Source organism: Rousettus aegyptiacus, unplaced genomic scaffold, assembly GCF_014176215.1.
Source record: "Rousettus aegyptiacus isolate mRouAeg1 unplaced genomic scaffold, mRouAeg1.p scaffold_m13_p_2, whole genome shotgun sequence".
Taxonomy (NCBI): Eukaryota; Metazoa; Chordata; class Mammalia; order Chiroptera; family Pteropodidae; genus Rousettus; species Rousettus aegyptiacus.
The window spans coordinates 87,531,977-87,559,796 of record NW_023416295.1 but is presented as its reverse complement, the minus strand read 5'-3'; the positions used below and the strand labels follow the sequence as shown (position 1 = coordinate 87,559,796).

Below are 27,820 nucleotides of genomic sequence, written 5' to 3'. Positions count from 1 at the left end.
AGATCCTGCAGTCAGAACTTCTATATTTCTACTTAACAGTTTTGTGCTTGGGACAATGTTACTTAAATTTCACAAGTCTCAGTATCCTTAACTGCCTAATAATATATTTGTCATAATTGTTCCATGATTATAAAAATGAAAGCAAAGTCAAAATTCCTATTGCAGGCTGATATTTAATAAACATTGTTCTATTTTTCTCTAAAGAATTAACTGGCAGTGGCTTAAACAATACAGACATTTATTGTTCCAGAGCAGAAATAAATTGTAATTAAGACCCATAAAATGTCTCTCTTTGCTTTTTGCCATGCCATTTTCCTGGCTACCTTCTCATGTTCCCAAGTAGGCAATGTAGATAGAAACCTCATGAGATATTGTCCAAATTGTGAGGAAAACTACAGGGACAATAGGATTTTTATTCACACCTCTCTCTTTTCTCAGAGAAAACATTTCTCCTTCCCCTTGTTGGTCAGAACTGGGCCACACAGCAAGTTCCAGATAATCAATCTCAAAGGGGAAAGTGATTGCTCTGGTAGGCCCGAGTCAAATCATGATTTCCTCACCAGCCTATTTTGCAATAAAGGAAGAAGTTGGCAATGGCTGTTGATCAAGAAACCAATAATGTCTGCCACTTTAATGGATTTGAAAAACATAACGTTTGGTTGTTTTTTACATGTTAGCTTGTATTATTTATGTTTGTACATGGTATTGCCTCACTTATAAATTGTGGGGCATGTAAGAATTGTGAAGATAGGTCAGGCTATCTCATTTATGACACCTATTTAACCAAAAGTAATTGATATGAGTCTGGGCATATTGGTGTTACTCGATAAATTAATATTGGTTGATTGATTGATTGTGATGCCTTTGAGTAATGAGTAATGCATATTTCTTCCCCATTGAATGGATAATCTTTTTAGATATTTGCATGTATTTTTACTCTAGGGATAAATTGGCAAAGAAATGCATGACAAATCCAGAGGTAAGGGGCTGAATAAATAGTTTTCTTTGAGCTAGGACATAATATTTATAAGTTGTGTTTGTATAAAAAAAAATATTTGTACATGTGGTATTCTATTCACTATGCAAAAATACCTAAGCCAGGAATTATCACAATTCACAATTTAGAGATGTAGAAACTGAATCTCAAAGAGACCAATTTATGTACTCAAGGTCTCATATCTAGTAAGCTGCAAAGCCAAGGCTAATACTCAGGGTTTCTGATTCTAAGTTCAGAACTGTTTTCATTAAAGTTTTCCAAACAGGTTTCTCCTGAAACATGATATATATCACAAATGACTTCTCAGTAATTGTAGGCAGAACATCCTTCAGAGAGAGACAGAAACAAGTGAAGAAGAGAGATCCTTTTTTCACATGTTTCTGAATGTGGCATGAATGGGTTTGTACAAATATGGCTATATATATTTTAGAGGGTAAACTCCTCCTTAAAACTAAATCCAGTATTTGAAGACTATATGGCTAGGAGAATGAACTATCAAGATATTATCCTAAACTGCACTCCCACTGATTATCCATAAAATCAGCACTGTGATTTCCAAGGGGAATAAAGATAAATGCCCTCAAAGAAGCCCCTGAATCTGGTAAAACACATGGATGGGGGCAAGACAGGGTAGGGTGGATGCAACCTCTAAAAAATTGATAAGACCTTTTAAAAAAATTATCTATTTATTTTTAATTCTTTAACATCACCACATATTTGACCCCTTTTACCCTGTCTACCCTCCCCACTTCCCTCTGATAACAACTAGTCCATAGTCCATGTCCATGAGTCTCTGCTTGTTTGTCCTGTTCGTTTGTTGCCTCTAGGTTTATATCCCATATATAAGTGTATCATGTGGTTTTCAACTTTTTCTGTCTGGCTTATTTTGCTTAGGATGATTAATAAGACATTTTTATAACTAACATTATTCATTCATCAAGTATTCCTTAAAGCCTACTGAGTACTAAAGACTCCAAGTTAAATATTAACTGAGAAACTACACAACGTTAAGAAAACATGTGACCAAAAGCATTACACAGTAATCAACAGAGACCTTGAGAGAGAGGTGGGCTTGAATGGTGAGTGCAAATTAGCCAACTGGGAAGAAGCTGCCCATAGAAGAAAGCGTAGTACACATAAACAACATGGCATGTTACTAGATGAGAAATATGCATTCCAGGTAAAGGTATCTGAAGAGTTGTTCCATTTGCAGGATGTAGATGAGAACAGATGACTTGTTTTGATGTTAAGGGTGAATAGTGGTGATGAAATTGAGTTTGAGGTAGACTAGGAGAGAGAAGTAGTGGAGAGAGGCTAAGTGAGTTTTTCTCATAATTTAGCTGAAGACCATTTGCCCTAAAAGAGAAGTCCACTCTTTTGCACAAGTAGACTGCTGCCTTCATTATCCTAAGATTTAACTTTCCTGTTAATACAAATATACCTTACTTAGCCTGACTTGAATAGCAATCTTTATGGCCCAGAGTGACTCGAATCTCTCTACACTCAGAGACAAAGAACTTCTTCATTATGTCAACTCTAAGTTTTCCTTCCCAGAAGAAACAATCTTTGTCAATTTATAAACTCCTATAGCAATTATTATCTGAGCCATGCAGCTTTTAATCACATGTCAACTTGTTATTTTAATTTTTTAATGTTTACATTATATTTTCCTAAATCATTTTTAGTTCCATGAGAGCAGAACTTTTCCCTCATTTTTTATAGGTGTTGCATATTACTGGCCACATACTATAAAGAGGGAAAACAAAACAAAACAAGAATGAAAATAAGCATTAGAAAGGAAAATAATAAAATGAAATAAATTAACTTGCTGCTACACCAATATTTTTAAAAACTCTGTTTTGAAGATATGGGTAGCAAGAGAAGTCTTTGTTTAATCTTTACAAAAAAATCATAATATGTAAAGTTGAAAAATCTAAAAGTACTGATACTCAAAACAGAGTTGCTTACTGTAACCAATGCAGACGCTTTTCCTGTACATACCAGATACTCATAGGTCATAGTGAATTTTACCTATTAGCTTTCTAATACTAAAGGAGGTTTTCATTTTCAAGTGCCATATGGGTTGAGGCCATTATTTCTGTATGATATTTAACATTTCAATCCATCTCCTTTTAGGACCCATCTAGAAAATAGAGATGACCAAGCATACCTTCTTTATGCATTACAGGAGATTACAAAATCAACGAGGCAAACCACTTGTTGAATATTTGACGTCTAAGATTCCAGTTAATGAATGATTCTTTCCATTCTACTCTTGTAAGAGGAAAAAAGTGGCAGATACTCAAGGCAGAACGAAGAGGGCGTGAAGATTCCCCATTCCCTCTTAGCAATCAATGTGCTTTATCTATGCGGGACTTGTAAGCCTCTTCAAAACAAGGCACTATGCAAGTATGAGCTTTTCTTCTATACCAAGGCACATGGTGGGAGGGAGATTATTTAGCTTCTATTCCACTATTCAAAAGGAGTATTTACCAAACTAAAAGATTTATAAAAGAATTTTGATACATACATGTCAATCTGGCTGAAAACAGTTTTAATAGTATTACTATTCCATAGCTAATAAAAACTTGATGGCAAAATGCCCTCAGAAGATGGAATTATTTACTCTCTTATGTAGGAGAAACAGCTGCTTGCCCCTTGCCACATTCAGAGCTGAAGTATTCTTATTGAAACATTAAAATCTTAGACAAATGTCTATTATTTAAGTCTCGAAGTTGCTCTGAGAATAGGTGTGTTTGAGAGGGAAAAAACAGCTACAACTGTAAACAGGACTTTAAATTAGGTGCAACTTACACACTATACACAAGGTCTTCATATGGATATCCATAAATGCAGAGCTATAGTGTTTATCTAATAACTTGAAGAACATGTACAGTTTGGAGACTTCATATAACAAATTTCCCTGATTGCCTTTTAATACATAATCCAAGTATATTTTACCAATACAGAGTCATGTTAAATCATTCTCTTAGAAAATGAAGCCGACATCTTCCATAATTTTTGAAATAGTTTATTTAACTAATATTTTTTTGAGAAATGTAAAAAGTGGAATGATATAATAGAACATTAATCTCAGCGGCTAATGATCTGTATTCTCTGGGTATCATTTCCACATTTGTAATCTGAGGGGTTTTAAAAGTGTTGGTAAGGATGTGGAGCTGAGAGAAACCTCACACACTTCTGTTGGCAGAGATGAGTATGAATTAGTAGCACAATTTTATAGAGAAACTACTAATACATACTAAAGCTGAAGATAAGCATTTCCTATGATCAAAAAAATTTACTCCCAAGTACCTATTTGAGAAAAACCAAGGGATTGTACAAGATTATATAGTTTATATTGAGAAAAATAAACTAGAAATAATCTGTAGATTAATAAACAGAAGAATTAATGAATGAATTGTGGTATAAACATAAAAATAATATAATACAGAAAGTTAAATGAAAAAATATAATACAGAAAGAAATATAATACAGAAATTAAAATGAAAAAATAGAAGTACATGAATCCAAGTGCGCAAATTCTGAAAACATAATGAGTAAATTACAAGGTGAAAAATGAAACAGTTTGATGTAATAGATAGATAGATATGTATGTTAAAGACAATCAAAACAATACTATAAAAAACAACACTATATTTTGTTTAAGAATGTAGATACATGTGGTAAAAATATAAAAACATGATGCATAGGAATGAAAAAGGTGTGTTCACTTTTTAGGTATAAATGGGATCAGACAAGAGTTCAAAAGGGAATTCAAAAATAGTGTTCTTAAACTGAGCGATAAAAAGAATGTAAAAGGAACATAAATTATATTTGCAATAATTTATTTCTTTTTCAAATACCTAAGTGTTAAATAACATATCAAGCTGGATAATGGTTCATATATATTTTTTCGACTCTTTGATAGCCACAAAGGTGCTTTTAAACCTGAGATTCTCAAAGGTCAGGGATCCCATATTAGCTTCCTGGGGCCCTTAGTAGAATAAGAAAGCCCAACCAGCTGGGCTTTGAAAACCAGCACCCTCCTCACTCTGGCCCCTGCCAACAGGACAGCTTCTTGGATCACCTCAGTTTTGATACTTTAGGATTCACCATCTCCTGGCATGGCGTTTCTCCCACAACTAAAGACCGTGGAGAAGTCTTCCCCCCTTGCTCAAGAATTTAGTAACTAACATAATTATTTTCAGTTAGAAGCTTAAAGACAAGAGGCAAGAGGGGCAATTAGTAATAAGTGAGAGGTCCCTCACTGTTCTTTTCTCTCTAATAAAATAACGGTATGGCTAATCCAGCTGTCAATCATCTATCTTTTAGTGTTCCCTAATGATGTGTGTCCAGCTTTAACCTAAACCACAGAGTAACCTCAGGATTCACGCAGAAGCTGCTTGAAAACCCAGCTCAACTTGCTGTAGCTGTGAGCTAGCTAGCAGCTGTATATACCTAGAATTGTCAGGAATGTATCTTGTAAAATAAGCCTGTGTATTTGCTACTGCTGAGGACAGGGGGAGGGAGAAATCAACTTCCTCCGAAGTGATGCTATCCAATTTGATTGTAAGCTTCACACAGGAGAAATCATTGTGGTCCCTCATTATGTTAGCGTTTGACAGCTTTCTGACAGCTTCCAATAAAAACAAAGTAAGTTGATTTATAGTAAAACAGGAGAGTCACCAGATGTAAACTAGAAGCCAAAGACAGAACCTCTAGGGAGCCTCTAGGAAGAGACTAAAACTACTCTTTCCCCAATTTATTTTATTTTTTTTTAACTTAAATCTTTCCAGCGGAGCCCTCAGATATGGTATCTTATGAGCCAACCAGGACCCCTACTTTGATTCTCATCGTTACCACACCCAGTTTGTCCCTCCTTCTCTCTCAGACGCCAGCGAACCAGTTGGGCTCCAGAATCTAAAGCGCCGGCCACCTTGCATGCAGTACCTGCCCTAAACTATGTGTGTGCAGCGAGGAGAGTAGACGTGTTACGTGGTGAAAGGATGGGAGATGGGAGCAGGGTGCGGACAGGAAAGCAGCGGGGCAGACATAACATTAAACCTGTGTCATCTGTATCAATGCTCATCAGCCTTCCATACTAGGGAAAAAAATAAAATAAACACTGGGGAAATAAAATCGCATTATTCGAGCCTTCTCTCGGGTGTGTGTGTGTGTGTGGGGGGAGCAAAATGCAAAATGCAAAATGCAAAAAAAAAAAATCTTTAGCTCTTTGCAAAGCTTTGCATGGGATACTACTTCTTGTGAATGCGTTTTTTTTCTTCCGACTCCTTTAGTATCCCCTCCGCAGCGTTCCTCGAGAACCTTGTTGAAATTCCAGTACCTTTATTCACCCCCAAATTGGGGGGAAGGGGGAAGATTGTGAGAGAGAAACAAAAAGATCCCCTTCCTCTTTCCCTTCTTCCTCCGCCTCCCAGGTTTCGGGGCTCATCGCCGGTGGTGGGAGGAGAACCGCGCGGAGTCGGGTGCAGAAGGGCCCAGGCCGCTCTGATCCCGGAGCGCAGGGCGGGCCAGGTCGGGGGCGGCGCCGCGCACCCTGCGCGCCTATAAGGAGCCGTGCGCCGGCCGGGTGTTGATTCCAGCTCCAGCGTCCGCCGAGTGGACGCCTGTGGTTGCAGTTGGGTTTGGATTTGCATCTTTAAGGAGAGGGGAGAGGAGGAAGAGGCGGGCGAGACCGGCGAGCACAGCAAGCGGCAGTCGCGAGGACTGTAGCTCCAGTCTCAGCTGCGGAGAAGATCCGCTACGGGTTTGGTAGTTCGTCCGGACACGGGATGGAGTGAAGCAGCGAGTGCCTCTCCAAGGGGGTGGGTGGGAAGGGGTTAGCGGTGCAGAGGAGAAAGAGACACACATAGAGCAAGAAGAAGCCTCGGCGGGCGCCTGCGAATTTTGGATTCGATTGGGAGGGACCGCTTACTCGAGGGAAATGGATTCTGTACCACGGCTGATCAGCGTTTTCACTTTGCTGTTCTCCGGCTTGTGGCATTTAGGATTAACAGCGACAAATTGTGAGTACCGGGAGCTGAGGGTGGGTGGGTGGAGGTGGGAAAAGATAGCATTTGGAAAGACACTTAACTGTCCAAGCGTGTTCAATTGTGTCTGCTCTGAGCAGAGGAAAAGGTAAAAAAAAAAAAAAAAATGCTGATTGGTGTGGTTCCATCACTCTAACCACCCCAAAAGTTAGCAGAGCTCGGATGATCCAGCCCCGATGGATATTTTGCTCTCTTCCAAATTGCAAAGTTCAAGGGAGAAAGGAGGATCTTTTGCCTTAGCCTCCAGTGTTCTTTTTCCTTAGGCTTAGGTAGCTTGTGTTCTATGTCTGTGTGAACTCAGCCGGGGCTTTTCCCAGAGAAGGCCCCGGGTTCAGATTCTATGCACCGCCTGGGGCTGAGCTCCCAGGGATAGAGATTCTCCCAGTCACCGTACTGGGTGACCGCAGCCCATCTCTGAATGCGGCTGCCTGGGGTTTGCAGTATGCCCAGTGCCTCACTGTACATGGCTCTCAGCTCTGTTAGGCAGAAGCCTCCCGTTGAGGTATCTTGCAACCAATGGGCATCGGTTAAACAGGATTGGGAGTTTGGGCCTGAAAGTCATGGCCCAATGTAGTCAAACCACAAGATCAATGGATGTCCCCGGTACAGGAGGAAGAGCTTTGATGCACACTCCACCCTCAGAATCTTTGTGCCAAAGAACACATAAAGAGTGTGCACTAAGTGTACACCCTGTTGTCTATTCTTGAACCTCGGCAAGTGCAGAGTGTTTAATTTAATAGGTAGGGAGGCTGTACACCTGGGGATCCACCACCTGCATTGGGTATTTAAAGAACTTCAGTTAAACTTGAATAAATCTGTAGAACCATCAGAGGTTTAAGGTCAATTGATCAGCTGCCTCTCTAGGCAGAGCAAGGGAAGTTTTCCAGGTCTGGAAACTCCTAAATGATAAGGAATGCAATTAAGCCATCTGTGTTTTCCAAAGATGGTTTATTTCATTTCTGGGCTTGCCCCCCATCTGCTAATCCCGCTGGAACCTTGGAAATATTTGACCGTATTGGAACATTTTAACACTATTTATTGTGATTTGAATGATCACCGTGAGAGAAAGGTAATAAGACTACTCACTACTCTGAGTCCCTCTACTTCATTGCCTAAACTCTTGTGTTCTAGAGGGCTGTATGAAAGAGATACTCAACCCAGAGTTATACCTCAAGGGAAGAGAACTAGACAAATGTTATTTTCTGAAAACTGTCCAAAGCAGAGCCAGTGTTTCTTTCTAGAAGTTTTAGAGATCCAGAATCTATAGTTCGTGGTAATGCCTTATAAAGGTTTCTTTAAAGTTTGCATTGTAAAGGAGTGCTGAAGCGGTCAACCTCTCTAAAAGAGAGGTTTCTAAGGGCATAAATACAGAAATTACTTCAGAGAACAGGTAGAGACAAGTTAGAATCTGATTTTTTCCCCTCATCCTCCTCCCCCATCTACCCCTGCTTCTCCTCCTCCTCCTTTTTCTTTTTTTAAATGAAGTTGTTCTCATGGTGCTTTAGAAAAACATCTAAAGTCCTTTAGTAACAGGAAGTTAGGCATGGTGCTGACCCAGTCTGTCTACCTCCTAGAACACTAGAGGTCAGTATTGTCCTAATGATGCAAAGGTGTGGCAGTGAATCGCCGTTTTTCTTTAGCACTTTACCTATCTGAAAACAGTGAATATTTTGAAGATATACAAAGGTGGAGTGAGGAATAAGGGCCAAATAGATAGAACATACACTATAGAGGTATGGTTTGGGCTTCCTTATGTAGTACATTTTCTTAAGAGCAAGGAAAAATGTAAATTGTAGAATGACATTTTCCGTAAATTAATTGAATTATGATTAATATGTTATAATAATGCTTATAAAACCTATATGGCATGGATTTAAGATACAAGTTTATCATTACTGATGTAGTAATAAAGCTAATTCTGAAATTTAAAATGAAACTTTGTGATAATGAGCTTTACTATTTCATCACTGACAGTTGATTTCCAATCAACATTTCTATTGAATGCACCCTGCTTGCTAAATATTTTGGGGTCAGTATTCTTAAAGAATAATGATAAATGTTATTATGATGAACAAAGTGTATTAATTCTGTGAACAATAGAATAGGAGCAGAAAATTACTTCTGAACTCAATACATCTTTGTCATCTTCAGAACCTGTGGTGCAGAACCTCTAAGGGAAAAAAAGAACATTTCACAGTTCTTCCAGACATCCATTGTCCACACACTTCATTTATTAAATACAGATTTTGATTTACCAACTATCTATAGTCTGTTAACATTTATATAAATATGTTGAGGAATTGTCAATTTGCACAAATTTACAAGTTATTTGGATAAATTCTTTTTTTCAAGTTTATATTTTTAAATGATATTTCATGTCATTTGTGATGGTAGCCTTGAAAATGCATTAGTTAACCAAGATACTCCATGGTATCTGTGTATACCTGTGAACTTTGTTAAAGTAAAACCACTTTTGTTTTCATTTTTCTAATAATAATTTGCTATTGTTATTGTTGTGTGTAGAATATGTGTGTGTCTGGGAGGGGGATTAATATTCTCATAATCTTACCAAAACTTGAATGTTTATCTGCAGGAGAAAAAATGAAGGCTTACCCAATTATAGATTTTATACATTTCTAATTAAACAACATTAAAATAAAGTCAGGTTAGAAAGCCAGCTACAGTATAGATATTATGAATCTGTGCAGAGAACATAATTACCAACTGGTAATAAAAACCTTGGAAATTCCCCCATTCCAAATTTTCAGGATATTAAATAGCTATAACACTTTCTTTGGATTTACCTCAGGGGAATTAGTTAATTTCAAATGTAGATCTGATAGGCCAATGTTAAATGAAAAACTCTTTTACATTTAATATCAACTCCTTTGACACAAGAAAAAACAATGTGCTTTGATAGTTGGGCGAAGTGAAACCAGGAGTTTGAAATGCTAAGGAGTTCTAGCCCTAGTTGTGCCACATCTAAGATATCAAATGCCCATCAGGTTATGCATCCTTCCTGTGTTCACATGTTTGGGTGTAAAACAGTAGTTGGGATATATATCTACTCCCAAACAGAACAGCTGCTTAAAATTTTACTGAGGAGATTCTTCAAATATTAGGTATGCTGAAAGAACATTATAATGGGACAAAAAGAATGCACAGAACACTTATAAGGTCACTGTTCATTTTATTAATAATCAGATGTTATACAATTATAAAGTCTTAATTTTGACTAATAAGTAACTCTGCATGCTCTCCAAGCATCTTATCTGTTTGTTGCTACATGTTAGGTTCACATAGATAATAGCCTTGAGAGAAAAACCAAAAACTCTTCATTCTAGCCCTTTCATCACAGGCCAAACTTCATCTAAAATATATAAGAATGTCTATCATATTTGTAGAGATCTTCAAATAAAGATATGCACAATAGTTTGAGTTGTCTGAAGCTTATGTATAAACCCAATCAATAGGTCATATTATAAATAAGCAAAGATCAGGCTGATTTCTTTTAGCGGGAGAGTGTTTGCAGTATGTTCCTTGAGGCATTTGCAGTCAGCAGAAGTGAAGGAAGTATATAATGCTCATTAGGAAAAGTCATAAAGATTTTCCCATGTTTGAATGGGATTATTTTTAATGATCCGTGTGAACTTTCTTCTCTTTCTCTTCACATAATCCCCATCTCCAAAACAGATTCCTATTTCCACAATTGGAAAATGTAAATGAAAAAATTAGACTATCGGTTTCCACAAAACATACAGAATTAAAGGAATTCGAATTTCCTTAAGAATAAGATAACTCCCTTCCCTGTTATTCTCAATAATGAATGACTGTTAGATAAATTACAAGTTTTTTCCCCCCTGCTGTCTTCCCATTGCCTTTTCTTTCTTTAGTGGGACCTACTTTTCTCTACTATGTTCCTCTGTGTTTCAGTGCTCATTCATTACAAAACAAAGTAATGTGGTATTGTTAGAAATGTTCCTAAAACCTTTAGTTGGTGATCCAAAGTCTTTAACTTAGATGTCAGAAATCTGCTGAAATATGGCTTTTATGCACAAGCTAATCATCCTTACTATATAGGAAGGTGGGAGGAGGGTATAGTTACCTTAAATGCCAGAATACAGTAGTCATTCACTTGATAGGACTTAATTTTGATGCTTCAGTATACTTATTTGGAGCCAATAATGTCATATTTAATTCACAGAGAAGCTGTCTTAATTCATCAAAACTCTGACACTGTTTGGCTGGTGTCCTTATAAAGGTTATTGACTTATCCTAATGTTCTTGGTGTATTAAATGAAGGAATTGGATCAATTGATTATTAAGGTTCTATCTAGTCATAATGTATTCTTGTCTTTAACTGCTAATGTTGCCTGATGGTTATTCCATTTGGATACTCCTAGGATGATTATACTCAAAATTGTGAAGCAATTATATTTAGAATAACAACATAATAAATAGGATTTTAATTTCTACTAACCGCTATGCACTTTGTATCTTTCACTTCAAATGCTGTTTCCACATAATTTGGTCAAGCAGCATAACTAGGTAGACTTTATTAAATCTACTTTACAGATGAGTAAACTTAAGGTTAAAAGAAATTAATAATCTTTCCAGGATTTTAATGCTAAGCAATAAAAAAACATCAGGATCTGGAACTATATCTATTTCCAAAGACCACACTCTTTGTGTGATGTGACATTAATTCCCATGCACTTGGTTGGAATCTGTGTGAGCATCTGTGGAAAGTTGCCTTGATATTCCTGTGGTTAGTCTCTGTAGTTCTGTTCTTAGCAAAGAGCCTGAAGGTCACAGTTTCCATAAGAGCCAACTGCTAAGTCATACCTGAAAAAACAACTAAACATTCGTAATCTAGATTTCTTGCAAGATGACAAATATCACATTGATCAATAATAAGAGGCCTCGTATCCGGATGTGCACCAGATGCTTTATATATTTTTACAAGTTCCCATAAAAACTTGATAGAGAAAGGTCATAGCCTTGATGAAGACTTGTGATTAAACACATTAACAGACAGATAGACAGACACACATGCTTTCCCCTGGCTGTGTCAGGTGCCTTTACATATTACTATTATATTTCTATAGCACTTATAATCCTTGTCTCCTTGATTAAATGGCAAGTTCCCTGATTATCATATTTAATTTAAATGTTTATATTCAATAACTAAAACATTGGATAAATGAATGGATGAGATAATGAATGGTTTCCAACTAAAAAGTTTTATTTCTAAATTAAAATCTTCTATGGTTCTGTGGCTAAAATATTTTAAAATTGATTTTTATGTTTACTTTTTAAATTAACAAGTATTACTTACTATTATTTTTGAGGGGCCAAGAAGTAGTTAGCATGTGGGGCTATTAAGTGAAAGAGCAGAAGTTCAGATCATTCATTTAAATATGGGAACTGAAGAATGGGCCAGTGCACTCATACAGGTTTGCACATATCCATGACTTCATTGCTGACCTGATCCTACTTGTGTGTCAGTGGCCATTGGTTCCTAATGAGAAAGAAGTCCTCTTCATCCACCTGACCTTGATACAAATTTTAAGCTAATTTTATTAACTTTCTTTTGCAACTTTAATGAGTGTTTCATATATAGTATGAAGATTTACAAATATATTACTTCAAAAATTTCTATTCATAGCTCAGGGTTCAGTATAGAAAGGAAAATTTTGGATTTTACTTAATGGGGTTTAGAAGCCAATCACTGGAAATACATGATTTTATTGCAAACCTATAACATTATTACTCTGATAACACTATTCGGTCTCCAATGTCATCTTTTAAAGCTGTGTTTGGGAGAGGCTTTAAGTATGAATGGTTTGTGTGTATTGATCATTTGAAAAACATGAATAAATGATCCCCAAATAAAGGTTCTCTTTCTAGAACTCAAGTATTTTTAAATAATTCTAGAGAAATAAAAATGAATAAGGAGATAGAGTTCATGACCTCAAGGAAATTTGAACATGGGCAGCTAGAAAAATGAATTTTTAATCATGTCAAAATGTTAAATGCTGTAACAAAGATAAGAAAAAGATGTAATTCAAGGCACAAAAAGACCACCTAAGAGTGGCTGGGGCCTCAAGGCAGGCTCTTTGAGGGAAATGAAAAGTAAGTCAACACTTAAACTCAGACTTTACTAGCTGAAGAAATGCACGGAGATTATTACAGTCTTCCTGTGCAGAGGCATGAGAATAAGGTGTCTTGTAGTGATTTTCTGTAGGAGTGGCTCAGAGGCATAAAGATAGAAGAAGAAACTAGAGAAGTAAGCATGTGACTCTTATTGTTAAAATTATAGAGTCATGTCAAGATTTTGTACATGTATTAGACATACATGATCAGATTTATGTTTAAAAAATTACTGTGTAAAGAATAGATTAGGATGAGCCCAGACTAGTAGTAAGAAAATTAGTTAAGAGACTATTACAATAATTCATACGATAATTAAAAAGGGCCTAAAGAAAGAAGTTTCAGAAATTGTGAAGGTTACAAAGAATTGGGAAGAAAATAATGGCTAAGTTAATTCAAAACAGGAATATATGAGCTAGTAAACTCACAGAAGGCACAGATTTGTGGTTAAAATGTATGCTACAGCTGCTCCCATTGTTTTTGATGAATGAGAGCTATAGATGCTTGAAAAGGTGCTCTGTTCTCTGAAATTAAGTTCTTCTCTGGGAATACCAAATGACCATATTCTCAGTGCAGTATATTTCATATTTGCATGACACCATATAGCATATGCTGTCTGTATCCATCATCCTGATGCATCTTCTAGTCTGTAAATTATGTTGTTTTTTGTCAGCAGAGTGAGAACGAGTCATTAAAGGATGTGTAATTAAACCTCTACATCCCCATTCTCATTCCCACTCTGGCAGGGGGTAAACCAGGGATCATTGCTATTATCTGTGATTGCTCAGTGGAAATAGGTACAAGGGGAATTGGGTGTGCCACATTGATTTGCTATCACTGGCATTTGATTTGCTGGCATAAATTCCAAGTCTCTACATTTCTAATTGCTTTTGTGCATATTCTTGGGGTTTGATTAATGCCATCTGTTCACTGGAACAGCTGAATTGATTGAGTTTTAAAGATGACAACAGTAATGTTGAAGATAGAAAGAAAGTGAAGGGAAATGCCAAAACACCACTCATGATGTATATTATTTTTAACTATCTACCTTTGGAAGCAGAAATATCCCTCTGAAGACAGTCCATGGCAAATAACAGTCTAAAGAAATTTGCCTAACCAGCAGATGATTGTAGGTGTTAGTCTGCGCCACTGTTTGCTGAATATATATGTTCAATTATCTTCTTCTGCCCCTCTCACACTTTTTATTCTTCTCTTTCCCACTCCTTCTCTCATCATGTGGAAATGTAGTTTGGGTGTTACCACTGGCTTTTCCTTGAGCTCATTATTGTGAAAAGATGTGAGAGGGAAGAGAAAAGTGCTGCCTTGCTAAATAAATTATGTGGGCATACTCACCAACCATGAAAACTCCCAGCAAGGCCTATTTTGAGGGCAGGCCTGACAGGGATCTGCCACCCACAGGGCACTTGGGAAAGCCCATTTGATTATAACACCCCCACCCATCTGTCCCCAGTCAGCTCTCTGGTTAACTCCATTAGTCCCCTGAAGCTATAAATATGGGAAAAAGCTATTCAATTCATAGAGATAAGCCTTAAGACATAGAGCCCCAGTGGGAGAGAAAATATAGGAATCTAAATCTATATACTGAGCTATACTTGACTGAAAGAAACAGACTTTTTTTTGGGGGGGGGGCAGGAAAACAAATGGTTGTAGGAGAGAGAGTACTGGGTATCTAGAGGAGGGGAAGGGAATGATCTGAATTGGAGAAGGGAAAAGAATAGAATTTTCAAAATGTCCAAGACAAGTGTGCCAGCTTCCTGATTTTGTCCAGGCAGACTCTCCTTATTTTATGGTTGAAAGCGTAGGAGGTGGGCAATAGGGAGGTGGTAAAGGACAGTGAAAAGGACACATGCTGCACAGTTCCAGGTTGATTTAATTCTCACTTGGAGACTATTTCCTTGTAGAGTCAGTGTTAAGTATAATATGAGTCACTCTATATAAAATGAGCATGATGTGGGCATTCAATAATCATGTTGTTATAATTGCTCATGGACCTCAAAATGGATTCTCTCAAAATCAGTTCTAATACTAATCAGGGCAAAGATAACTACATTTTCATTCTCAAGCAAAGATAAGGCCTACTCTCCCTTCATCTGAGTAATCAGAGAACTGAGTGATTGTCAAAGCAATCAGAAATGTGTTCTTATTTTACCTCCTATATCTAAGGGTGCAGAGTTAGTTTCCACCTGACTGAGAAACATGACCATGTGGATTTCTCGCTTGATTCTGGGGCTCTGTCTCTGTCACTGTTTCTGCAGCTTGGCTAGTGGACATACTTGCTGGAAAACAAAACAAAACAAAACAAAAAACAAAACAAAAAACAACCATAAAGGGAGCCTCATAAGAGAGTGCAGAGAACAATTTCATCTAGAAAAAAAATAATCACATCCCTTCCAGAAAACTGAACAGGCCCTTGCAGAAGATATTAGCATCATGGAGGAAGTATCCTGGGATAGACCTTGAAAGAATCAGTGATTCTGGACAGGAGTGTTCGAAATGTGTTTCAAGTACACTAAGCCCTACATTTGCAGGAGATGAAGGAAGATGGAGATAAAATTGGAAAATTGGGAGACCTGTATATCCTCTGTGTATACTACTGAAGCTTTCTTTGTGTGAATAGTAGAAATGTTTCTTTATTCTTGCCACTGTTGGGTTAAAAATCAGGTGCTGATACAATAATTGAGGAACTATAAATGCTTCTTCCACTTTTAACTGTCCCATTCATTCATTCAAAAAATATTTATGAAATGCATACTCTGCATGCACTTCCCTGTACATTCACAAAATCTTTTGTTCACTTAAAATCAGTTGATGAGGGGCAGGATTAGGGTTCTGGACCACATAGCTCCAGAAATAACAAAAGACAATAATATCCCTTCAAAACAAAGCCACGGCACTGTGGCCCCTCCACTTTGTTCTTTCTCAATTTATTGAGCACCTCTTCCCTTCCCTAAATCTTTTCTCTCTACTTCCTTATCTTCAACATGTCTTTTCCTTTGTTCCAACTTGCTTTCTTTCCAATGCTCCCTCCTTTCCTTTCCTCTTTCCTCCTCCCTCCCTTCTCCACCTTCTTCTACTCCTTTCCTCTTCTTCATCTCTATCTCTCCTTTTTATCTCTCTTCTCTCACCCTGCCTGTTTCAGTAAAAGTATACCAAATGACTTGTTTTTATATTTTATGGTCAAAGCTAATGCTTTTCAAACTTCACCAGAAAAAATAAAGGGTGCATTAGAATTCAAGGAATTCTGAGAGTTCAGCTTCAAGTGGCTGCTGAAGCATGTAATTTCTTGAACTTTATCTTAAACACTTAGGCAAATTTGAATTCTGCTCCATATTATATCCATGTTTGTGTTACAATAAAAAATATTTTCCCCAAATCCCCAGCAAAGTTGATTTACCTGATCCATGGCAGAGGGCCACACATACTCAGGGGCACAGGCTTTTTGGCTCTTTCTCCATACTATGCCTTCTAGGATTCCTAAATGAAGAACAACTTTCCTGTCTATCCTTTCATCTTGGAACAACAGGTTGCTTCATTTCCTATCCATTGTGACTGTTGTACGAGCTGCAGGTTATGATTAATCAATAAGGGGCTGTGAGAAGATCTTATCAATTCAGAGGAGGGAGGGAAACTCATAAGCCTACTAAGAGAACAGAAATGAAGCTTTTTGGAGGGACTATGGATAAGAAGTCTGCTCATACCCACGCCAGTCTGTGCGGCACTCACTGTAGTCACCTGGCAATGTACTGCCACATCCACAAAATTTACCTTTGAGTGAATGAGCTCTGCCAGATGACAGGATTGGGGTCAACGAGGGCAGACTCTTTCTGATTGGAAACAGGTTGAACTCACCAGGATATTAGAAGAGAGATTAATGCTTCTCATTGTACAACAATCAGGAACCTTTTGACACAATCAAAAGAAATGAAACCAGAAGATTGGAATGTTGGAACATTGGAGATTAGAGATAAAGTTAAGTAATATGTCTCTTCCTTGGGAGGATTTCCAGGGTTTCCAAATCTATACCCCATGCTGGGGTGAAACCTGATGATGTCTCATTTTATTCCTCACCACAGCCCTATGGAAAAGTTGTTCTTCCCTCACTCTTCTTGCTTCAAATAACACTTACTACATGATTTGTTTTTATGCTTTTTGGGTAGAAGCTAATGTTTTTTAAACTTCTCCTCTGAAGCACTATTTACCAGGAAAAAAAAAAAAAGAGTGTATGAAAACCCAGGAGATATAATCTTTAAAATATTCTAGAGTAAGAATGTGCTGGCTTGGATGGTTAGGTAATTTACCCACTATAAAATAGATAGTAGGTGCTCTCACTGACATTATATCCTATGTTTCCCTAACTCTAAATCTATACATTTTTTTTTTAATTCTACCTATAGATTCTTTGAGCCCAAAGCTAAGGATGAGTTGTTCTTAAACTAGAGATGTTCAGCTTTTCAGAGCCAGTCCTTCTCTTTGATCCATAGTGAGAAAAGCTTTATAACTCTAGACCTACAAATTAATCACCAGTGTGTAGGTCACCTTATTCTAACTTTGCAGGTAGTCCTTTACCCATATCTAGAAGTTCCTATATGAAGTAGTTTCTATAGGTCTAATCATTTATAAAAAAAAAGTTGGTTGTCTTACTTATTAGAGCTTGTGCCATCAACCCTTTTTGCTACTAATGGCCTTGTGGATTCTATCATCAGTGGTCACCATTAGTGTCTCTGTTCCTATTTCATGCTTCCTACAGACCTTCCTCACTAAATGCAGCATTTTTATCACTACATCATACTTCACCACTCCTAGAGCCTATTGGATGAATGTTCTGGGTCTTTGGTTGGTTTGTTTTGTTTTTAAGTTGGCGCTAGTAAGAAAAAACTTATTTGTGATGTTTTGATTACAGGTTTGAGTAAGACAAGGATTGAATGGCATTCAGATCTATTCTTCATCTATGGGCTACAGAGTTCATCCCAAAGCCAGCCCATAATATGCTTTCACCAAGTGGGAGCATATGGGGATCTGGGTTTAACAAGTGCACCCAGTACCATTATTCTTCATCATACACTGGGTGCAATGATGGGCACCTGCTCTGCCAACCTCAAAGTATCTGCTTGATAGAGGAAGAGCAGTCTACCTGTGAACCTTCTTTCATCACAGCCTGCATGGAAAGTTAGGCCAGGATGTTCTTTGCCTTATTCTCAACTCTCTTGTGTTTGTCTCATCTACCCGGGCTGTTGGTTGGCTTTGTTGTGAGATTTGTCCTTGTGTCTCTTTGTCCTCCTTTTAACTATTTTCTTGTCTTAGTTTTAGAGAGGCTAAATAATTTGTTTAATGTCCAGCACCCTTACAGTTTTTACCTCTTCCTCTACCAATAGCTGCTATCAGGAAAAGACATAGGGAATCCTGAAGTAGTTTACACTGAGGTAATTAATAAATGCTGTGTTCTAGCTCTCAAAAATAATTAATGCTTCAAGGAAAATGGCCTGAATACTTAAACTTATTTTAGTGCAGAAACTTTTGGTTTCCAAAGTAAAACCATGCATAGAATTTCTGTATGTAAAATAAATGAGAAAGATTGCTACTTTGGGGAAAATGAGGAGAGGAGGTGCAGAATCCCACTGCTCGACCTACTCTTCTCTCTGATTCTTCATGGAAGGACTTTGTGAAGATGTTAAGTGCAGGAATCTCCAAGTGAGTAATTTTATGCAAAAGTGGTTATGCACATGGGGGTTTTGAGGAAAGGTGGGATGGTGCCCTCAAGTCACCAACACTGTGTTGGTGGGCAGCATCTCGTTCTCTCCAGGTACTTGACACTTGCCTCAGAAGTATTACCTCTGCCCAGGTGCCTATTGAACCATTTGGAACTCAGTGTTGTTGTTTTTTGTTGTTGTTGTTGTTGTTGTTGTTTTTTCTTTTTACTATTTTGTATGTCTCCGGGCAAGAGAATCTTATTGGGATTTGAAAAGATAGTAGTTTGTCAAAAAAATGTATCCTCATTTTGATCTCTATATTTAATAATAAATAGCTATACTTATTTTAAAGAAAATTTGTCTTGTGAAGGCCCTTGATTTATCTATCCCCATCCCAGATATCTCCTTGGAACTTCCTCAAAAGAGATTTCATGTTAGCTGTAAAGCGAATGGCAAAATAACCTCTTGCTAAATTGAATTAAAACATAGGTTAAATTAAACCTATGTACAGACAGCAAGCCTGGACTGATCTGCAGTCTAGGGGGAAACCCCTGGGTGTTGGTACGTGAGTCAGTGCTCCCTCAACAATCTCATACCTCGATTTCCCAATGTTCATAAGAGAAATGGAGCTTGGCCTCCACCAGTAAGGCCCTCTCAGAGCTCCCTAATGTTAATTAATGTGATTAGAAGTGGTGAAAGATTATAAATTAAATAATATTGTTGCATGCTGGGATTCAGTCTTGGTTTCTGATTGGACTGTTAATTGTAACCACATGCTTGAGTGTTTGCTTAGAGTATTATACATTAGAAAATCATATTTCATGTATATCTACACACCATATGAAAATAACTCTCATAGTAAATTCCAAATGTTCTTGCTTTGCATTCTTAATAGAATTTAGTATAATTAATAATTTAAGATTACACACACACACACACACACACACACACACATTTGAGTTATTATTAGTTTTCTTTCATGGTTAATATACCAGGTAGAATTTTACATGTGTATACACTCTACATGAACTGCTTATTTTGGTAAATGTCAAAATGTATTATCCTTCAAGGTCAATATTGACTTGGATGTCACCTCTGTGAATATTTACCTCTCTGGATAATGAATTAAAATGGGCATTTGAATGAAAATTGATATTTATTTATTTTCTTAAACTGAATATATTTAGCCAAGAAGATGGATAAATGCTGTTGGGAGGTGTGCAGAGGTGTTCCACTGTGGCAGCTTTGTTTTAGAGTGGTGTTCAGTAAGCAGCTTTTGCATATGATATACTGTGGTAATTTTTTTAACAGGTTTTTCGCATGATTCTTTTATCTAATGGACAGAATGCAAAACTTCAAATATGTTCAGCTTGACATTTCTGTAACATAATCAGGAGATAACGATACTAGAGCATATGGATGATAATTGTTCATGAGATTAACAAGCACCTCAGCTTTGCGATTTATTTAGGCCAAGATACTGTTACCTAAGAAACACAAAGCCTATCCCAAAATGATCTAATTAAAGAGGAATATACAGGAAGATATGTAAAATTACAAACTAGTTTCTTAGGTTTTAAGGTATTGATTTGTTCTTTTGAAGTACCTTATGCCATTTCACATGTTTTAGAGACATGACATGTATGTCTGTGTGTGTATGTCTATATGGCACTCACTTCTTTACTAACAAATATAAGTACCACATGTTTAGGCATCTTTTAATGTATCAAACAAGATCGAGATTCTTCCGAAAATTGTGAGTCTATAATAGAAATATTTCATGTTCTTGTTATCACCATTTTATCAGTTTTGAGTAGTTTTATATTGATGTATATATACTGAGTAATATTATGATTTAAAAAGAACCAGTAAGACATTTTAATAAAAGTGTAATTGTGACAGATTCTGTGAGCTGTTATATATGCATGGAATATATGTATATATGCTCTTCTGTATAAATATTCAAACACATTGCTTTCTTGGTTGTGACTTTTATAAAAAATATGGATTAGTTTAGCTGTCATATCAGCAAATCATTTTTAGCCATTGATAGTCTGATAAAAGACCTAGAATTGGGAAAGACTATCGTAATTAAGCATGGACTGTGGCTTAGTAGTCAAGGGAATAAACCAATGTGAAAATTCATTAGTAAAGTTAATCCAAGAAACATCTGAGCAAGTGAAACAAAATCAATTCAAGGGAAGAATATATAACTCTACTGATGTTCTCGCCTTTGTTGATAACATTGTTTGGGGGTAAAGATCTCTATGTTTTCTGCATAAATATCAATTGTTGTTGGAAAATTCAATTTGACTTATTGGGTTCCTATAGCTAAGTGTTTTGTAACTTCATTGGGAAAATGATGCCATTTTGTATATGGTGAAATAAAAATACTTCAATTGGCCAGTGAAAGTCCCATGTTACACATCATCAATTCTCATCCCAGATTAGAAACTAAAGCCAAGATAGCACCTCTGCTTTTTTGTGTGTGCTAGGAAGGTTTGATTCATAAAAGAAGCCAAAAACACTGGGAGGGTTATTTGTCCATCATTTATATGAGGATATACACACATGCCTGCACATAGCACATATAAGCTTTCACTATTAGTTTGTATTCCTATCAGAAAAGAAAATAAACCTGGTAAGATTAGATCAACTAGAAGTAGTTCTGCCCCCAGTAGACATTTGACAATATCTGTAGACCTTTTCTGTTGTCAACAACTGGGAGCTTGCTACTGTATCTAGTGGGTAGAAGCCAGGGATATTAGTAAGCTTCCAATGGCACAGTAATGAACCCTACAACTGATAATTATCTAGCCCAAAATGTCAGGATAGCCAAAGTGTGTAAAACTCTGTTTAGATGTGTCATTCATTAATCATCATGTGTTAATTGGAAACAAAACAAAACGCACACAAAAGTCTTTCTTCTAACATCTAGTCCTATGCACATATTCTCAGATTAGAAGAAGAAATAAATCTTGGTTCTCATTTGGTCACATACTGGCTATGTGACTTCGTGTTAATCATTACATATTTTTCCCAAGTAAGAGTGATGAGATCTGCCCTGACTATCTACATAAAAGATGAGATAAGGAATGTTTTGGAGAAGCTGCACACACATATTTTTGATATATTTATATTTATTTTAATTTTTTTGTTGTTGTTTGGAGGAGTAAACGCCTAGCTGTATTGTCCCCATAGACTTTAACAAAGGATAATAGAGGTGATGTGGGCATAATGTGAAGAGGGACCAAGACGACATATCCTGGACTGGGAATTACAAAGGTTATTTTCATATCACTTTTCATTTTTGTAGTCACCTTGTGGTTAAATTTTCAGTCTCATTTTAAAAAGCACCTTGTTAGGCCACCTTTAGCAGAGTGCCATGCAATAGCTAAAGTACACTAGAGAGGAAAGCACTTCCAATTTTTTGTTTTACTTTTTTCTTTTAATATGACCTCTCTAGCATACCTATATAGTTAAAAGTTCTAGGATGAAACTAAAGGTGCAAAAGTGGCCTATGCATGTACTTCTGAGGTGACATAGGTACATGACTCAGGAAAGGCTGTAAATAAACCAATTCAGATGACATTTTCTACCTTATTTAGCAGCTTAATGATCAGTTAGATAAGAATACTGTCTTTAGTCGCTTATCTGCTATAATCCAATTTTTAATTTTTAAAATCAACTAAAAACAGATTTAACAGTCTTTGATTTGTCTTTTCAATGGAAATGAGATAGTTGGCCTTGGCCTCTACTGGATTTCCACTTTTTGAAAAAGGCAGGTTTTAAAAGTCAGTGGCTGAAAAGTTGGAAAATGGAGATCATTGGATTTATTGTAGTCTAGCCATGACCTATATAACCTGTGTAGAGCTCTACATTTCCTAAAAGCATTCCAGGCAGGTGGCTGCTCCATCCTATTACTTATAAGTGCAGAATAATGACTTCACAGGACAGCTTATGTTCCTTCACAAAAACCATAATGGTCATAGTATCCTTCCATTGTGCCATAATCTATTTTCTAGTAGCACCAAACCACTTCCCTGAGTGATTCTCACTAGAGCATCTCAAACCAAAGCTCCTCCCTTTTCATCATGATCCTTCTACAAAAAATTAAGGACAGCAACCCCATTTCTCTTGTCTTCTCATATCACTTCTTTTCCTTTATTTTTCCTATTACATGAATCCTCCTCTTTGGACTTCTCACCATCAGGTTTCCTTATTCTCCTTTGTCAATGTTCTATTCAAAATATTACATCCAGAATAGAACAAAGTCCTTCCTCCATATTTGTTCTTATTGAGTGTGGGGACCATAGTGTGATGGCCATTGGAAACCTGGATTGCAGGGGGATTCAGGAAGGTTTTACCACATAAACCTTCAAGTCTAAAATGAGACAAACTAGAAAGCACCAAGAATTTATTATCTCCAGGACACTCTTGTCTCCTTTGTTTTTATATTTAATTTTTATTAGTTTCAAGTATACAGTATATTGGTTAGAAATTTTTGTAGTTTATGAAATGATCCTCCCTAATTGCAATTTCTCTCCTCTTGCTCATCACCTAGCCATTACATTAATGTTGACTGCATTCCCTATGCTGTGCTCCCCATCCCCATGACCATCTTTTGACTACTCATTTGTACTTCTTCAACCCTTCACCCTTTCTCCCAGCCCTCCAACGCCCTATTTTCTGGCCATCATCAGATCGTCCTCTATATTTGTGAGTCAGTTTTTGATTAGTTTGCTCTCGTTATTTCTTAGATTCCACATATAAGTGAAATAATATGGTATTCATCTTTGTCTGACTTATTTTACTCAGCATAATAGTCTCTGGGTCCATCTATGTCATTGCAAATGGTAAGATTTTATTTTTTAATGGCTGAGTAATAGTCCATTGTGTATATGAACCATAACTTCTTTATTCAATCATCTATTGATGGGCATTTAGGCTGCTTCCATATCTTGGCTATTGTAAATTGTGCTGTCATGAACATAGAGGTGCAGAGATCTTTACGAATTGTTTTGGTTTTCTTTGGTTAAATACCCAGAAGTGCAATTGCTGAGTCAAAAGATATATTCATTTTTTTTTGAGAAACCACCAGACTGTTTTCCATAGTGGCTATACTAATTTTCAATCCCACCAACAGTGTATGAGAGTTGCCTTTTCTCCACATCCTTGCCAACATTTGTTTTCCTTTGATTTATTGATGATAACCATTCTGACAGTTATGAGGTGATATCTCATTGTGGTTTTAATTTGCATTTCTCTGATGATTAGTGCCATTGGGTATCTTTTCATATGTCTGTTGGCCATCTGTATTTCCTCTTTAGAGAAATATCTGTTCAGATTTTCTACCCATTTTTTAATTGGATTATTTGTTTTTGCTGTTAGTGTTGTTGAGTTGTATGAGTTCTTTGTATATTTTGGATATTAACCTCTTATCGGATGTATCATAAACTAATATTTTCTCCCATTCAGTCAGTTGTCATTTTATTTCATTGATGGTTTCCTTTGCTGTACAAAACTTTTTAGTTTGATGTAGTCCCGTTCATTCATATTTTTTGTTTGTTTCTCTTGTCCAGGGAGATATGTCCAAAAAGAAATTACTGTTAGCAATATTAGTGAGTTTGCTGCTTGTGTTTTCTTGTAGGATTTTTATGGTTTCAGGTCTTACATTTAAGTCTTTAATCCATTTTGAGTCTATTCTATATAGTGTAAGATGGTGGTCTAGTTTCTTTTCTTTTTCTTTTTACATGCATCTGTCCAGTTTTCCCAGGACCTTTTTTGAAGAGACTTTCTTTACCCCATTGTATATTCTTGCCTCTTTTGTCATATATTAAGTGAACGTATAAGCATAGATTTATTTCTGGTCTCTGTATTCTGTTCCATTGATCAATGTATCTGTTTTTATGCCAGGACCATGTTGTTTTGATTACTGTAGCCTTGTAGTATAGTTTTATATCCTCCAACTTTGTTTTTCTGTCTCGAGATTGCTGTGAACTGTTGTCTCCTTTATCCTGCTCACTGTTTTCACTTAATTAGACCTCAGTTAATATAAATGATTCTCCTCTTTTTGCTCAAGAATATCTTGCAAAAATTCATCTTGGTAGTTTTTCCTAAACCGAGTGAATTGTAAACTCTCATCTTACCTCTACTTACCATCTCATCTTACCATCTTCTGCATGGTCAGGTTGTAATCCTCTCTTCTCTAGTCTTAATTTTGCTACCTGTAAACCCTTAAAACCTATACAATATATGTTACATCTTAAGTACTTATTTACATATTTCCTTTTATTGGACTCCATTTTTCTTTTCATTCAGAATTTGTCCAGTTATGAGTCAATGGAAGGAACTACATTTTACATAGTCTCTGTCGACGATGTTAGCTGTGAGTTTGTTATACATGGCTTTTATCATGTTGAGGTAAATTTCTTCTCTACCCACTTTGTTGAGACTTTTTATCATAAATGGATGTTGAATTTTTGTTAAATGCTTTTTCTGTATCTATTGAGTTGATCATTAGATTTTTATTCTTCATTTTGTGATACTATGAACCATGTTAATTATTTTGCGGATGTTGACCCCTGTTGCATTTCTGATATAAATATAACTTCATCTTGATGTGCAATCTTGTTAATATATTGTTGAATTTGGTTTGCTAGTTTTTTTTTTTTCGAGGAAATTTGCCCCTATGTTCATGTTCATCAGGAATATTGACTTGTAATTCCTTTTTTATTTTTTATTTTTTATTTTTTTTTGTATTGCCTTCTCTGGTTTTGGTGTCAGGATAATTCTAGCTTTTGTAGAATGAGTTTATGAATTCCTTCCTCTTCAATTTTTTGGACTAGTTTGAGAAAGCTTGGTATTAATTTTTCTTTAAATGTTTTGTAGAATTTACCCATGAAGCCACATGATCCTGGGCTTTTGTGTGCTGGAAGTTTCTTCATTACTGCTTATTTTTATTGGTAGTAATCTGTCTGTTTGAATTCTGTTTCTTTCTGATTTAGTCTTATAAAGTTGTATATTTATAGAAATTTATCCATTGCATCTAGATTGTCCAATTTGTTGGCATATAATTGCTCATAGTGTTCTTTAATGATCCTTAGTATTTCTGTGGTGCCCGTTGTAATCTCTCCTCTTTCATTTCTGATTTTCTTTTTTCTAAACTAATTAATTAATTAATTATTTTTATAGCAACATTGGTTAATGAAATCCAGTAAGTTTCAGGTGTACAATTTAACAGTAAGGCTTATATATATTACATTGTGTGTTCACCTCCCATAGTAAGAATTCTTTCAGTCACCACATAGTTGACCCCTTTTACCCCAGTATCTTCCTCCATCCCAGCCCCTCCACCTTCTGGTAACCTCTAGGCTATTGTCCATGTTCATGAATTTCTGTTTTTTTGTCCTGTTCATTTGTTGCTTTTAGGTTTCTGCTCACATATAAATGGTGTCATGTGATTTTCAACTTTTCCTGGTTGTCTTACTTCACTTAGCATGATTATCTTGAGGTTCATCTATATTGTTACAAATGGCAGATTTCATCTCTTTTTATGGCTGAGTAATATTCCATTGTGTATATGTACCACAGTTCTTTTATCCAATCATCTACAGTAGCACACTTGGTTGCTTCCATGTCCTGGTCACTGTGAAGAAAGCTGCTATGGACATCGGTGCACAAACATCTTTTTGAATATGAGTTTTCAACTCTTTGGGGTAAATGGCCAGTAGAGGGCTTGCTAGATCATACAGTAGATCATTTCTTAGTTATTTGAGGAAACTCCATAATGTTTTCCAGAGTGACTGTACCAATTTGCAGTCTCACCAGCAGTCTGAGGGTTCATTTTTCTCTGTATATCCCCCAGCATTTGTTATTATGTGTCCTATTGATTATAACTATTCTAACAAGTTATTCTAATAACTCATTGTGGTTTTACTTTCCATTTCCCTAATAGCTAGTGATGCTGCACATCTTTTCATGTATTTTGGACCATTTGTATGTCCTCCGCCCATTTTTTGATTGGATTGTTTGTTTTTTGTTGTTATTGAATTGTGTGAGTTCTTTGTATATTTTGAATATTAGGGCCTTATTGAGACATTGTTTGCAAATATATTTTCCCATTTGGATGATTGTTTCCTTACCTTGCTGACGGTTTCTTTTGCTGAACAGAAGCTTTTTTGGTTTGATGTAGTCCCATTCATTTATTTTAGCTTTTACACCCCTTGCATTTGAGATCAAATTCATGAAATCCTCTTTAAGTCCAAGGTTCATAAGTTTAGTTCTATGGTTTCTTCTATACATTTTATTGTTTCAGGTCTTATATTCAGGTCCCTAATCCATTTTGAGTTAATTTTGGTGTGTGGTAATAGACAACAGTCTAGTTTCATTCTTTTTCAGGTGGCTTTTTAGTTTCTTCAACACCATTTATTGAAGAGGCTTTCCTTTCTTCACTGCATGGTTTTGGCGCTTTTTTTTGTCAAAAATTATTTGTCCATATAAACATGGGTTTATTTCTGGACTCTTGATTCTGTTCCACTGGTCCATGTGTCTTTTTCTGCCAATACCATGTCATTTTGATTATTGTTGCTTTGTAGTATAATTTGAAGTCAGGCACAATGATGCCTCCTGCCTCATTCTTTTTTTCAGGGTGGCTTTGGCAATTTGGGGTCTTTTGTGCTTCCAAAGAAATATTATGATTTTTTGTTCTATTTCTTTAAAAATGCTGATGGAATTTCAATGGGAATTGCATTAAATCTGTATAATACTTTAGGTAATAAGGTCATTTTAACTATGTTTATTCTTCTAATCCGAGAATAAGGGATATCTTTCCATTACTTTGTATCTTCTTTGATTGCTTTTAATAGAGTCTTATAGTTTTCATTATATAGGTCCTTCACATGTTTTGC

The 27,820-nt window shown here is 36.3% G+C and overlaps 1 protein-coding gene across 3 annotated transcripts in view; it reads left to right on the top strand.

The window, feature by feature from the left end:
• The first annotated feature begins 6,821 nt into the window (after positions 1–6,821).
• Positions 6,822–27,820, top strand: part of CNTNAP5 (contactin associated protein family member 5) — a 723,905-nt gene continuing 702,906 nt past the window's right edge. For all 3 annotated transcript variants that reach the window (XM_016161356.2, XM_016161355.2, XM_016161357.2), the window contains exon 1: positions 6,822–7,026. In XM_016161356.2, coding sequence (XP_016016842.2) covers positions 6,945–7,026 — 82 coding nt within the window. In that variant the 5' untranslated portion in view covers positions 6,822–6,944. The remainder of the gene's footprint in view (positions 7,027–27,820) is intronic.